General features: G+C 34.1%; 1 protein-coding gene and 1 long non-coding RNA gene across 3 annotated transcripts in view; one reads left to right on the plus strand and one right to left on the minus strand.

Moving 5' to 3' along the window:
• Positions 1–11,268, plus strand: part of LOC106463854 (neuroglobin-like) — a 95,590-nt gene extending 84,322 nt beyond the window's left edge. For both annotated transcript variants that reach the window (XM_013923933.2, XM_013923934.2), the window contains exons 3-4: positions 2,737–2,968; positions 9,672–11,268. In XM_013923933.2, coding sequence (XP_013779387.1) covers positions 2,737–2,968; positions 9,672–9,848 — 409 coding nt within the window. In that variant the 3' untranslated portion in view covers positions 9,849–11,268. The remainder of the gene's footprint in view (positions 1–2,736; positions 2,969–9,671) is intronic.
• The window catches only part of LOC111086872, a 33,029-nt gene that overhangs the window by 13,272 nt on the left and 7,348 nt on the right, over positions 1–12,409 (minus strand). The gene's annotated exons all lie outside the window — the stretch shown is intronic.

Genomic DNA, 12,409 nt, shown 5'->3' on the forward strand with positions numbered 1-12,409 from the left:
CTTTTGTTTACTTCCGTTGACACAAAATGCGTGCGCATGCGCATTTAGATATTAAGGTGCGCTCGCATTTTCAGGAAAGATTATTCAGGAAAGAAAAACTGATTATTATTATAATAGATTAGTACTGATATAATTATAAGAGTTTGAAGAAGGATCTCTTATTTGTTACATGAGTACAGTGATGCAAGAAGTGCAGTCTTATGATTCCAAAATTCAAAAGTTGTGTCATCTTGAACCGTAAAATATATAACCATCAAAAATCATGCTTATGAAACTGTGTGATCTGTGATAGAAATCAGAGCTTGTAAATTCTGAAAAATACAGTGCGTTGACACTCTCACCCCTCCTTTCCTATGGCTCATCGGTAAGTCTGCGGGTTTATAACGCTAAAAAAACTGGTTTCAAGACTCGCGGTAAGCACAGCTCAAATGGCCCATTTTGTAGCTTTGTGCTTAATAACACATAAACTGAAACTCCTATTCTTCGTAAGTCTTTTCTTTCAAAGTAGTTGCCTCAACTGGCACAGCGGCATGTCTGCTGACTTACAACGCTAGAAACCGGATTTCGATACCTGTGGTGGACAGTGCAAAGATAGCCCATTGTATAGCTTTTTATTCCATATGACTGATTTAATAGTGTACAAAAAGAATTCCATTAAACGTTCGGAAAGCTAATGTAGTGAACGAAATAATAGAATTCTTTTTCTACATTATTAAATCAGCCATATGGAATAAAAAGTATTATTATGTAAAATAAGATTTGACTAGTATTTTGCAACTACAAAACCAAATTGGAGATACAGTCTAAATGTAATCAACAATCCTATTTAAATTCCTATTGTGCATCAGGATAAGAGAAGTTTTAGTTTTATTCTCCGTTTCTATCGTTGACCCACACAATTCTATTAAAACCTAATTCTTTTTTACGTATTAATTTTGTTTTCAAAATGACAATCCCTTTTATTGGGCTAACTCCAGTGAACAGTAAGAAAAGAGGATAACACTTTAGTCTCTGTTTGTTTTTGAATTTCGCGCAAAGCTACACAAGGGCTATCTGCGCTAGTCGTCCATAATTTAGCAGTATACGACTAGAGGGAAGGCAGCTAGTCATCACCACTCACCGCCAACTCTTGGGTAATTTTTTTGACCAACGCATAGTGGGATTTATCGTCACATTATAACGCCCCCACGGCTGAAAGGGCGAGCATGTTTGGTGTGGCGTGGATTCGAACCCGCGACCCTCAGATTGCGAGTCGATCGCCTTAACCACCTGGCCATGCCGGACTATAGGCGCTGATTGTTGGTTGCTAGTCTACAGCAACTAAACTATTTACCTATATTGGATAACAGAAAACCTCTGATTCTTGTTGTTAGTCTACTACAACTGAATTGATTACCTGGATTGGATAACAAACAACCTGTTGTTTGTGATTGTTAATATAATGCTACTCATTTGTTTATATAGTTCGTATAATATAGAACTACTTTCTTTCTTTGTTTTAGTTCAGAACTACACAGTATGATATCTGTACTCTGTAGACCACGAGTAATCAAACCCCTTCGTAAACTTGCCATTGGTCCACTGCGGGACTATACAACGTGCCATAAATATTTTAAGTAAAAAGACATATCTACATTTCGCTTATATAACTTTTAACGCACAGTATAATGGTATGTGTTGCTGTCATCCTATAAAAGGTGAGCTTGGCATGGTTTGGTAATAAAGGCGTTCGACTCACAATCTGCGGGTCACGGGATCGAATCCCCATTACCGAACATGCTCGTCTTTTCAGCCGTGGAGGCGTTATAATAATACCGTTAATACCATTATTCGCTGGTGAAACAAGTAGCCCAAAAGTTGGAGATGGGTGGTGTTGATTGACTTCCTTCATTCAAGTCTATGATTACTCTCGAGTAGCTTTGTGCGAAATTCAAACCTCGCAAATTGTTTCGGAAATTCAATAAACAAATACATTTATAAAAGAGGTAAATGTTTGTCCTTAAAGTGGACGAGTTTTCTGAACGTTTTTGGTCGCAAATACTTACCGTTGTAACTATAAAATAATATCATATGAAATATGTTTCTTATGACTTACAAGAAATAAGATTTTCCACATCTTATTGCCAAAGTATCATTATGATCTATTCTCTCTGTTCTCAAACTTTGTACAATTATGATTGTTATTCGGGCAAATAATAGTGAGATCAGTGTTGTATGATAAACGTACAAGTTTTTTAACTATATTTTGCTTTGAAAAGCCGTTTTGTTTATTTTATATATTTCGTTCATACATTTAGTACTTGCACAGTTGTATTTCTCAATCTGAACTTCGCGTGTGCGATACGTGAGCTTAGCAACCAGGTCAGAGGCCCCGAAGTTTAGGCATATTCATCCTATATTTAAAAACTGCTGATGAAAGGTTGGAGAACCATTTAGCAACACACATCGCCTACGCAGCTACTATGAACCGAATAGTGTGATTGTCATTTTTTATTATTATTATAAGCCTACAGCACAAAGAATGTTCAGCGGTATATTGTATAATTCAACTTTGGACCTTCCAATACACATCTCGGCATACTATCAAACTAGTTCACACCTGACCTCTTCATACATCTAGTATATTTTTTAAAAAACTGGATCACGTGTAGTTTGCACAGCTGTTAATCCTTCATAAATATTAAGCACTCGTCATTCTATCGACTTTATTTTATTTAGTGATAAATCTTATTTTAGGCTATTTGAAGAAAACGAGGACTTGATAACCTTGTTCAAGAAGTTCCAGTATCTTCAAACACAGGAGTCGAGGATGGAGAGTTTGGAATTGGCTCAACATGCTTCCATCGTCATGACAACTCTTGATGAAGGAATTCGCTCGCTGGACAAAGTGGATTATCTGATTGACTACCTACATTCAGTGGGGAAGTTCCATACAAAAATTGCAGGATTTAGAAAAGAAAATTTCTGGGTATTTATTGTTTTGTAAATTTGAAGACGAGTGCTTATAGACGTTAAGCTTGAATTATTGCTGTTTTTTCTCTTGCATTTTGAATAAAAAGCCAATGTTCTGAGTTCAAACAAAACAAATATCTTTTCTTGAGTGAATAATGTTTTATGTTTCAAATTCTAAGATTCGTGAAAATAACTTCGTTTTAAAAATTAACAAAAGTCAGCATGTAAAAATGTGTTTAAATTTTTTTGTGTTTTGCTAATAGGTATATCTTTTCTAAATAGTAACTGTTTGGACCAAATATAAGTTTCTTTCTCCGAAAAAAAAAAGAGTTAGATAATAAGTGTGCTTTCTTAAATTTAATTAGCACATTGTCTAGTACACTTATTGATAAAACAACTTTCGTATAACGAAAAAATATAAAATGAAAAGAAATCCGTGATGCAAAATGAATACTTTGCTGGCCTATAGCATAACGTTTGTAATGGGGTTCTAATTTGTGAGATCAAAAGGCAACACATATTGAAAGCATGCTAATGCTACGAGGTTCTAGAGGAATGCCTCCCCTCAGAAAATTTAGGTGCTATGAGATTAAATCTGGAAACAATTTTGCATGAAATATAGCTTAAACAATTGCACGGCTGTTCACATAAAATCCACAAATATCCAATGAAAAGTATATAAAAAAACATCATTCTGTTGTAACACAGCATGTTGAGCTAGACTTAAATTAGCATAAATATGTATGTTTGATTATAGTACAGTACTGTACTATGTAGATGCAGAGTAGTTATTAATTGTTAAATTATATTACTGATTTAAACAACTCTGTACTACAATAGTATATTAGCTATTTCAATCATACAAGTACATGTATGCACTACTGAAATAACATGTTGGCATGCTCCGTTCTTCTGTGGTGCTTTTCCATAAATAAGTTACATACAGTTTAAATGTTGATAGCAGTGTCATAATGATTATTCAACCGGCAGAGAGCAGATGCCGAACGTTCACATGAACATGAACTTAGTGGCAGTGTGGCAAAGAGTTTCAGTAACATAAAGATATTTGTACACTGAAGTACGCTTTCAAGCAGTCAGCTAGTATCTGGGGCCTGTCCTGCAGAGGTATAGAAAACCATCTTGTCTTCCATCGATGAAGTTCTTCATCAATTGTTATGCATTAGCGATTTTTATATTGTTGCGTCATGTTACAAGAACTTTCTGAAATATTCTTGTTTTTTTAATTGTGTATTATTGCTTCAAAATAGCTAGTATTGCGTGGAATGTTCTAGACTTCTGTTGGGGTATAAATACACATAGAAAGATTATAATTTAGATCTAGATTGCGTAAATGTGAGTTTAACGGTAAAGAGCGAATAATGGCGATTTAAAAAAATAAAATTAACACAGACTGTATTGCAATAACAGAGCAGAGAAGAAGCCATTGCATGCGGCTGTTTCAAGCCAAAACATGCTAATGCTTCATCAAAATAATGTAGATTATATAGACCAACGGTAAAAATCATAAGCAGTTGCAGTTGCGTTATAACTATATAAGCATAATTTTTGTACATCACAAAAATATGGGTTTTTCCCGATCCCCCCCCCCCCCTGCGTACGTGCGTGCTTTGTTAGTTATTTACTTATTTTCTGCTTCCATACTTGTCAACAAGGTTTTAAAAAGTTTATTATATAAATTAACCGTAACAAAAATATATACATTCTTTTCATCTTTTTCTATCTAGATACTTTGATCACGTATATTAGATCGGTAATATGAGTACTCGTGCCTAATATTTAAACACACGCATCAATTTATTTTATTCACACACAGTAAACACATTTAATTATTTTCATAAAGTTAAGAGATTAAAAATACACTTCACACTTCCATAGGGACACTCCGTACATAAATGGACGAGCGCAAGGTTGAGGAAGATATCGCTCACTTCAGGTACTCATTGGTCATTAGAGACGTAATTGCCAAATGCTCAAGAATTGGAGTCTGATAAATTTCTTAGTTGTACAGTTACTTCACTAATCCTGTACAAAACTTTTTCTAATCATCTTTATTGTACAGTTTCTTCACTGATCCTGCTTCCTGGCTTTAAGTAGCCTGTACAAAACCATTTTCTAATCATCTTTATGTACCACTTTCAGTTTCTAACGCTTTTGAATGTTTTCTTTTTTTCTTTTAATTTCTAAAATACAATGTTAATTTAGTATCATACTGCGTAGTATCTAAGAAACAAGATGCATCTTACGCAGATAAAAACACTGAAATACACGAATATTAACCGATAAGATTCACAGCTTGCACTTTATAGGATGACATGAAATGTACATTGCTAAAATTACACATTCCAAGCCAGTTCACTGTTGAGTCAGCGGTCAGCTACAGGGCTTATAATGTTAAAATTGGGGGTTCGATTCCTACAGTGGACGAAGCCCAGATAACTTAATGCACAGCTTTGCGTTAAACAAAAATCTATTTATCAAGAAAGATATATCAGTTCAATAAGAAAAAAATTTGGATTTTATTTGTGTTAATTTAAGTTTTTTCCCGTTTTTAAAACTACGGTAGGCTGTTTCGGATCACAGCCAGAAACATATAATATAAAACATTCATAGTTATATAATTGTTTCTGTAATATAAATTAATATATAATCAAGCTAGGTTAATTTTGTAACTTTCTATATTATTGTTTTTCGTGAAAATTTCCATCAGGATTATTGTATTTGGAGTCTCGCGCTTCTCGGCGTCGGTATTTAGGTCTTTGTAGACCTGGGAGGGTCAGGTTCACCTGGACCTCTTCCTCCCCCTGCAGTTGTTAGTTTACAGCTGTAGAATATTCTTATAATTATAACACCAGGATCAAAGGTTATCCTATTGCATGTACTCTGACCCCTTTCAAGGCCATGTATGTTAATAAAGAAAATATTCTATACAAGGAACACACTTTCTCTTTGTTCGTTATTGCGTAAAAGTCACAGACATCGCGAACTCTTCCAGTTGCGTTTCACATATTTTTCATTAATTCAATTATTGCGAGAGCGTTGTACGTAAAATAACCTTTTCAATGCCCTACGAGTTAAATAAATTAAGGATGGATATAGTCTTAGCTAAGCCCCCCAGTGGCACAGCGGTATGTCTTCGGCCTTACAACGCTAGAATCCGGGTTTCGATACCCGTGGTGGGTAGAGCACAGATAGCCTCTTGTGTAGCTTTGTGCTTGATTACAAACAAACAGTCTTAGTTAAAGGTGGCTTTAATTTATATTTTCTTTTTTAAAATAAAAATTAATTGGTGAGAGGTGCTTAGGGCTAATTTCATCATGTATGCAAAAACGGTCTAATTCACAAAATAGATCATTATTATGCCAATTTTTGAAAAGTAATTTAGAGAACTATGCACGAGTCTTTTAGGCAGTGTTTGTAAGTTCCATATTTGTGTAAAAAAGCCTGGGGATGTGGATCTTGGTACTCGGTAGGCTGCTACAAGTACTGTATTCTGTATTGTTCGTAGCTTTCTTACGTATATTTGTTTAGTGTTAATCCATACTGGGCATGCGTATTCTATTACTGGGCAGATGCAAGATTGTATTTTTTGAGTATATTATCGGCTGATGTCCCATGATTTTTTTACTGTTAGACTCATTACATAGTTCGTACGTTGGCAAACACTTGCTTTTATGTTCTTTATATGTTTAACACATATTAACTTCCGATAGGGATCAGGTCAGGGAATTTAACTGATGTTGTCGTTTGGAGGAGTGTACCATTCATGTATAATTCAGGGGGATGTTTTTTTGAGTTTCGTAAAAACCACTAGTTGATCTTTAGGAATATATACTTTGATGCGGTAGTTTTTAACAGTATTCTACTATTCTATTCAGTTGTGGTTGTAAAATAGTGGCCGCTATTGCTGAGATCGGTAAACTCTTCCAAATGCAACATCGTCTGCAAATTGCGATGTATATCCATAATTTGGGTCGTCTAGAGGCATATTATGGACATACTTAATAAATAAAATATGCTAATAACCCCCTCCTTGAGGGACACCTAACTCACGAATGAAATACTCCTAGTAGGCCCCTCCACATTTTCTATCTTCCAGAAAGTTGGATAGCCAGCGAATAATACCGCGCTGTAGTTCTAATTCTGACATTATGAACCCGAGACCATTGTGCTTCCAAGAAACTGAGACATATCCAGAACTTAATGACAAGCTAAAAATGATCGTTAGGTGGTCAAACAATCTCTGATTACCTTTTTTGAGGAGTATGGCTTGAATGTCATCTTCGCCTGGAGCTTTATTTTTTGTAGCATTAATAGATTGTATCATTTCTGTTTTTGTTGTGTGTTTTGTTACTTGGCGTGCTATGTGGTCGTTTTCGTTGTCTTCCATAACTTTGTTGGGAAGGAAATTTCATATATATCCAAGTTTTTTGCAATGTGGTCGTTAATTTGTTTATAGAAGCGTGTGTTCATATCTGCATCTATGTGTGTTTTAAACATTTTTTGTAGGTGTTGTTTAAATGCTTCCGCTTTATCCTTATTTGTATGTACTAGTGTGTTGTTTATGACAAGCGCAGGGTATGTTCGCGTTGTTTTTCTGCTGTATGTCAACCGTTTTAGATGTGATCAGAATTGTTTGGGATCCGTTGTTTCATTTAGTTTAGAGCAGTATTGGTCCCATTCTTCTTGTTTTAGTTGTTGTATCTCTGTTCTTATTTTGTTTCCGAGTATGTTGATTCCAGTTTTAGTTGTAGGATCTCCGTTTTTCCATGTATTCATTGCAAAGTTTTCGTCGTTCTTTTATCATGTTAATTAACTGTGTGTGTTTGTTAACTGATTATGTTTAGGTATTGATTTATGTGCAGCTATATGTAGACACTTAGTGATTGTTTGACAATACACGTCTAATTGAGATGCACTCGCGGCACTGTTGGTAGCATACAAAGGTAAGAGTTCGTCCAAATTTACTTTGTTTTCATCCCAATTTGCTTTTTCTTAGTTTAATTTTTCTATTTCAACCTGTTGGTTTCTATAGGGATTGAGACTAAAGGCACACCAGATCGGCAGGTGATTACTATCTATATCACATCCTACATTGAAGGAGATACATTTGTGGCTCGTATATTAGTGCTTAAACATAAGTCTGATATATCACTGGAGTTATATCCGAACGATTTATGCGTCGAGGAATTATCATTTTAGATAAATATACCTAGATTGTTTAGGAAGCGTAGTAACAATCTTCCATTCTGGTTCGTTTCTCTACACCCGAAAATGCGGTACTTACTATTAAAGATCCCCCTATGAGTTATACAGTTTGTATTATGTTCATTTATATTGTCAAGACATTCTAAGTCAATAAGTTTACTCGGTGAGCAGTATATACCTGCTACCGTTATATTTTTTATTTTCTTTAGATATATATCTATGGCTATACATTCATTCGTGGTATATTGACTTAAATTTAATATTGACAAACTGTGTTTGTAAAGTATGGCTATTCTGCTACTTGTATCTTCATTATTTATTCTATCCTTTCCAATACATGAATGTTACAAATGTCTGGAAGTAGTTTCGAGATTGTATGGACTTGTTTATTTTGGCTATGAAATCGGTAAAGGCGTTTTTACAAGTGTTGACTATAGTATTTTGTTTGTCTCCGATACTCATTACTGCTTTTTTTTGGCTTGTTTCTCTACGGTTTGGTTTGTTTCGAATTTGGCGCAGAGTTACTCGACAAAGCTAGTTCTTCCTAATTTAGCAGTGATAGATTAAAGGGAAGGCAACTAGTCAACACCAACCACCACCAACTCTTTTACCAATGAATAGTGGGATTGACCGTCACAATATGACGCCCCATGGCTGAAAGGGCGAGCATGTTCGGTAACGGGCATTCAAACCCGCGACACCCGCAGATTGCAAGTCGAGCGCCCTTTATCAGCAGACCAGGCGACTGTGAAAGAAAGGTTGCTTATACATTTTTATATGTTACATAAAATTTATTATCAAATTTCAGCTTATGAAGTTAAGATATTCATAATATTAATAAAATTAGACCTCAACTATTCATCACCTGGTCGGTACCCATGCACTCAAATCTATTTAATATATACCCATTTAAAAATAGCAAAATACAGAGGGGTCAATCGAACATTTACTGCCCTGTGAAAGAACCATACTTGTAGCTGCTTCGTAGGGTTTAGGGAAAGGAAGGGAAGGGGTTTTAGTGTTCAAGTTTATATAGATATTGGGCATCTCCACGTTGTTACTTTAAACTGTAAGTTTTACTAAGTGGTTTACTACGGCTAGCAGAGTTTTGTGGAATACTTATAACCTAGATATAAACATTTAATAGCATTTGTTACAGCTCTGACAGGTTTATAAGTAGAATTATTACATGTTATAGTTAAATTTGATGACGTGGAACCCACTTTTTTAGAAAATAAACGTTTGGAAACGGCTTGACTGATTAATGGAGAAAACTTTACTATAAATGCACGACGTTTCGGCAAGATTATGTCATCCTCAGTTCTCTTCATTACCCAGTCAAGCCGTCTCCAAACATCTATTGAGTTATAGTTAGTTCATAGATCAGAAGTCCACAACCCGATGTTTCTACACAGTAAAGTGCTACTTGACAAGTTAAGATTATGGTTTAATTCCCAGGTCTCTGTATAAGCAAGTTTTAATTTTGTTTTCAGAGAATCGAGAAACCTTTCCTTGCAGCCGTGAAGGAAACTCTAGGTGATCGGTACACCGAAAACATGGAAAATATTTACAAAATTACCATCAGATTTATCCTGGAGACTCTCAGCAAAGGTTTTGATCTTGCAGACGAAGAAAAGAAGGAAAATGAAGTACTAACCAACAACATCTGATAAACAACTCAAAAACAGAGTGGATTCGATCACCCCTGTAAATAGTTTTATCTCATTTTCAAACATCTGTATATTATCGGTTGGAAGGTGAAACAAGGTTTACCACTTTATTGAAAGACAGTAAAGTATGACTTATCTTTACTCTAGTGGGGGATTTCTTACAGCGGATATATGAATATTTGCTTTATACGAAAAAAAAAAGGTTCCAATGATTTGTGGCCCAAACGATTAAGTTTGAATCAAATACTGATTTTTATTTCTCTTTATTCTAAGACCCGCGAAGACGACAGTCGAATCCTAAGCTATTTAAAGAGAATTGAGTTCTACTACTAAAAAAAAAAGTCATATATTTTGCCGCCTAAGTGCCATGATTATAATGAATTGTGACAAAGCCATTCTTCATTTTCCCGAGAGGTAAGTCAGTCGAAAAGGTGCAATAAAGAATATTTACTATGTAATACAACATACAAAAGGTGTAGGTAGAACAAAGTGAGCCCTAACAAGTTTGTGTCCAGAATTGCATCATAGCCTTTTCACGCACAATGTTTTTTCATCAGGTCAGACAAGGAGATGAGGTTCATGAAGAATGAACTGATATAGTTGTCAGGCTTATATTCTTTTTTAGCCGCTCTTTGTATCGTGAATATTCTTTTTTTTTTAATTCTGAATTGCTTACAAACTATTATTTTAAAGTATCTGACGCTACAGTTCATTATCCTTATTATGATTGGAAGGAGAAATGACTCTCCTATGGGGGGGGGGGAACCGTATCACTGAAGTCGAAGTACAATGTATTCTTCGAATAACACGTGTAAGGATAAATGCTGCCTGGGAAATTCCGGGTGAGATAAACTCTCTCATTTGAGAGGTTTACTGAAACAAGAAATTGAAAAGAAAATCAATACCATATTATTCTAATATATGAACAGAAATATTATTTTCGTAGATTCTACAATCAATATAATATATATATATATATATATATATATATATTAATTTCCATATTTTTTACAGATGCAATTGTGGTATTACCGATATATTTTCATGAAGTTAATTCAAGAGGTTGAACAACAACAAAAAGAGCAAACGTTAAGCTAGAAAATTATTATGACGAAAGGAAGTTTTACGAAACGTAAATTATTAAATCCATACGAAATTGGTTAAGTTTGAAAACATATACTTCTACATTATATACACTAGTTTTCTTAAAATGAAAATACTGTTGTTAATTGAAAATAGCCATAGCATATGAGAACGTATATAATAAACTATATATTTATAAATACTGGAATATTTGCCTGTTTTATTTTACTTTACTTTATTACTTTGTTCTGCTGGTTTCGTGACTTCAATGGTTACTCTTCAAGATACAATTTTACTGAGAATCAATAACAAAAACATATAAATAACGTTTTTCAACTACACATAATTAATAAAAATTAATTATATATACTTTCCAAATGTACAAACATATAATACACTCCATTTATCCTATAATTTTATACTATTACTTACTTTTTATTTTCTGTAAGTCTTAGTAAGTAGGAGTATGAAATTGTAGGATAAATAAATTATACTTCTGTAATAATAAGAGAAAGTATAATTATAATAAGATTTTAATTTACGAAGGAAAGTATATTGACTAATTTTTATTTATTTTTGACCATTTTGATGTACTTAATTTATATATGGAGTGTATTATATGTTTATACACTTGGAAAGTATATGTATATATATAATTTAGATTATTTATGTTTAGTTGAAAAACGGTATTTATGTGTTTTTTGTTATAGATTTTCAGCAAAATCATATCCTGAAGAATAACCATTGAGGTCACGAATCCGGTAGAAGAAAGTAATAAAGGAAAGATAAAATACAATAATCTGATATTCAAGTGTTTTGTTATTGATATCCACAAAAAAATCTTATTGATGTTCTGGTTATATATATACTTTTTAGCCTTTGCACTGTTGTGATCGAAAAGGGGGCACCCATTTTATTATTAATGTGTGTTAAACTTTTCGATGACCACAGAAAAGATTAAATTATTCGTAATCAAAACAGCATCAAATTGTTAGTAAACACAAGTAGTCTCCCGTTATCCAAGTATGTTAATTAAGTTTGTTAGTAAACACAAGAAGTAGTCTCCCGTTATCCCAGATCCCTGTAAGTGTTCAGATTGTTGCTAAACATAGAAGTAGTCTCACGTTATCCCAGGTCCTTTTTAGTGTTCAGATTGTTACTAAACATAGAAGTAGTCTCCAGTTATCCCAGATCCCTGTAAGTGTTCAGATTGTTGCTAAACATAGAAGTAGTCTCCCGTTATCCCAGGTCCTTTTTAGTGTTCAGATTGTTACTAAACATAGAAGTAGTCTCCAGTTATCTCAGATCCCTGTAAGTGTTCAGATTGTTGCTAAACATAGAAGTAGTCTCCCGTTATCCCAGATCCCTATAAGTGTTCAGATTGTTGCTAAACATAGAAGTAGTCTCCAGTTATCCCAGATCCCTATAAGTGTTCAGATTGTTGCTAAACATAGAAGTAGTCTCCAGTTATCCCAGAT

This window comes from Limulus polyphemus, unplaced genomic scaffold (genome assembly GCF_000517525.1).
Source record: "Limulus polyphemus unplaced genomic scaffold, Limulus_polyphemus-2.1.2 Scaffold1503, whole genome shotgun sequence".
Classification (NCBI taxonomy): domain Eukaryota; kingdom Metazoa; phylum Arthropoda; class Merostomata; order Xiphosura; family Limulidae; genus Limulus; species Limulus polyphemus.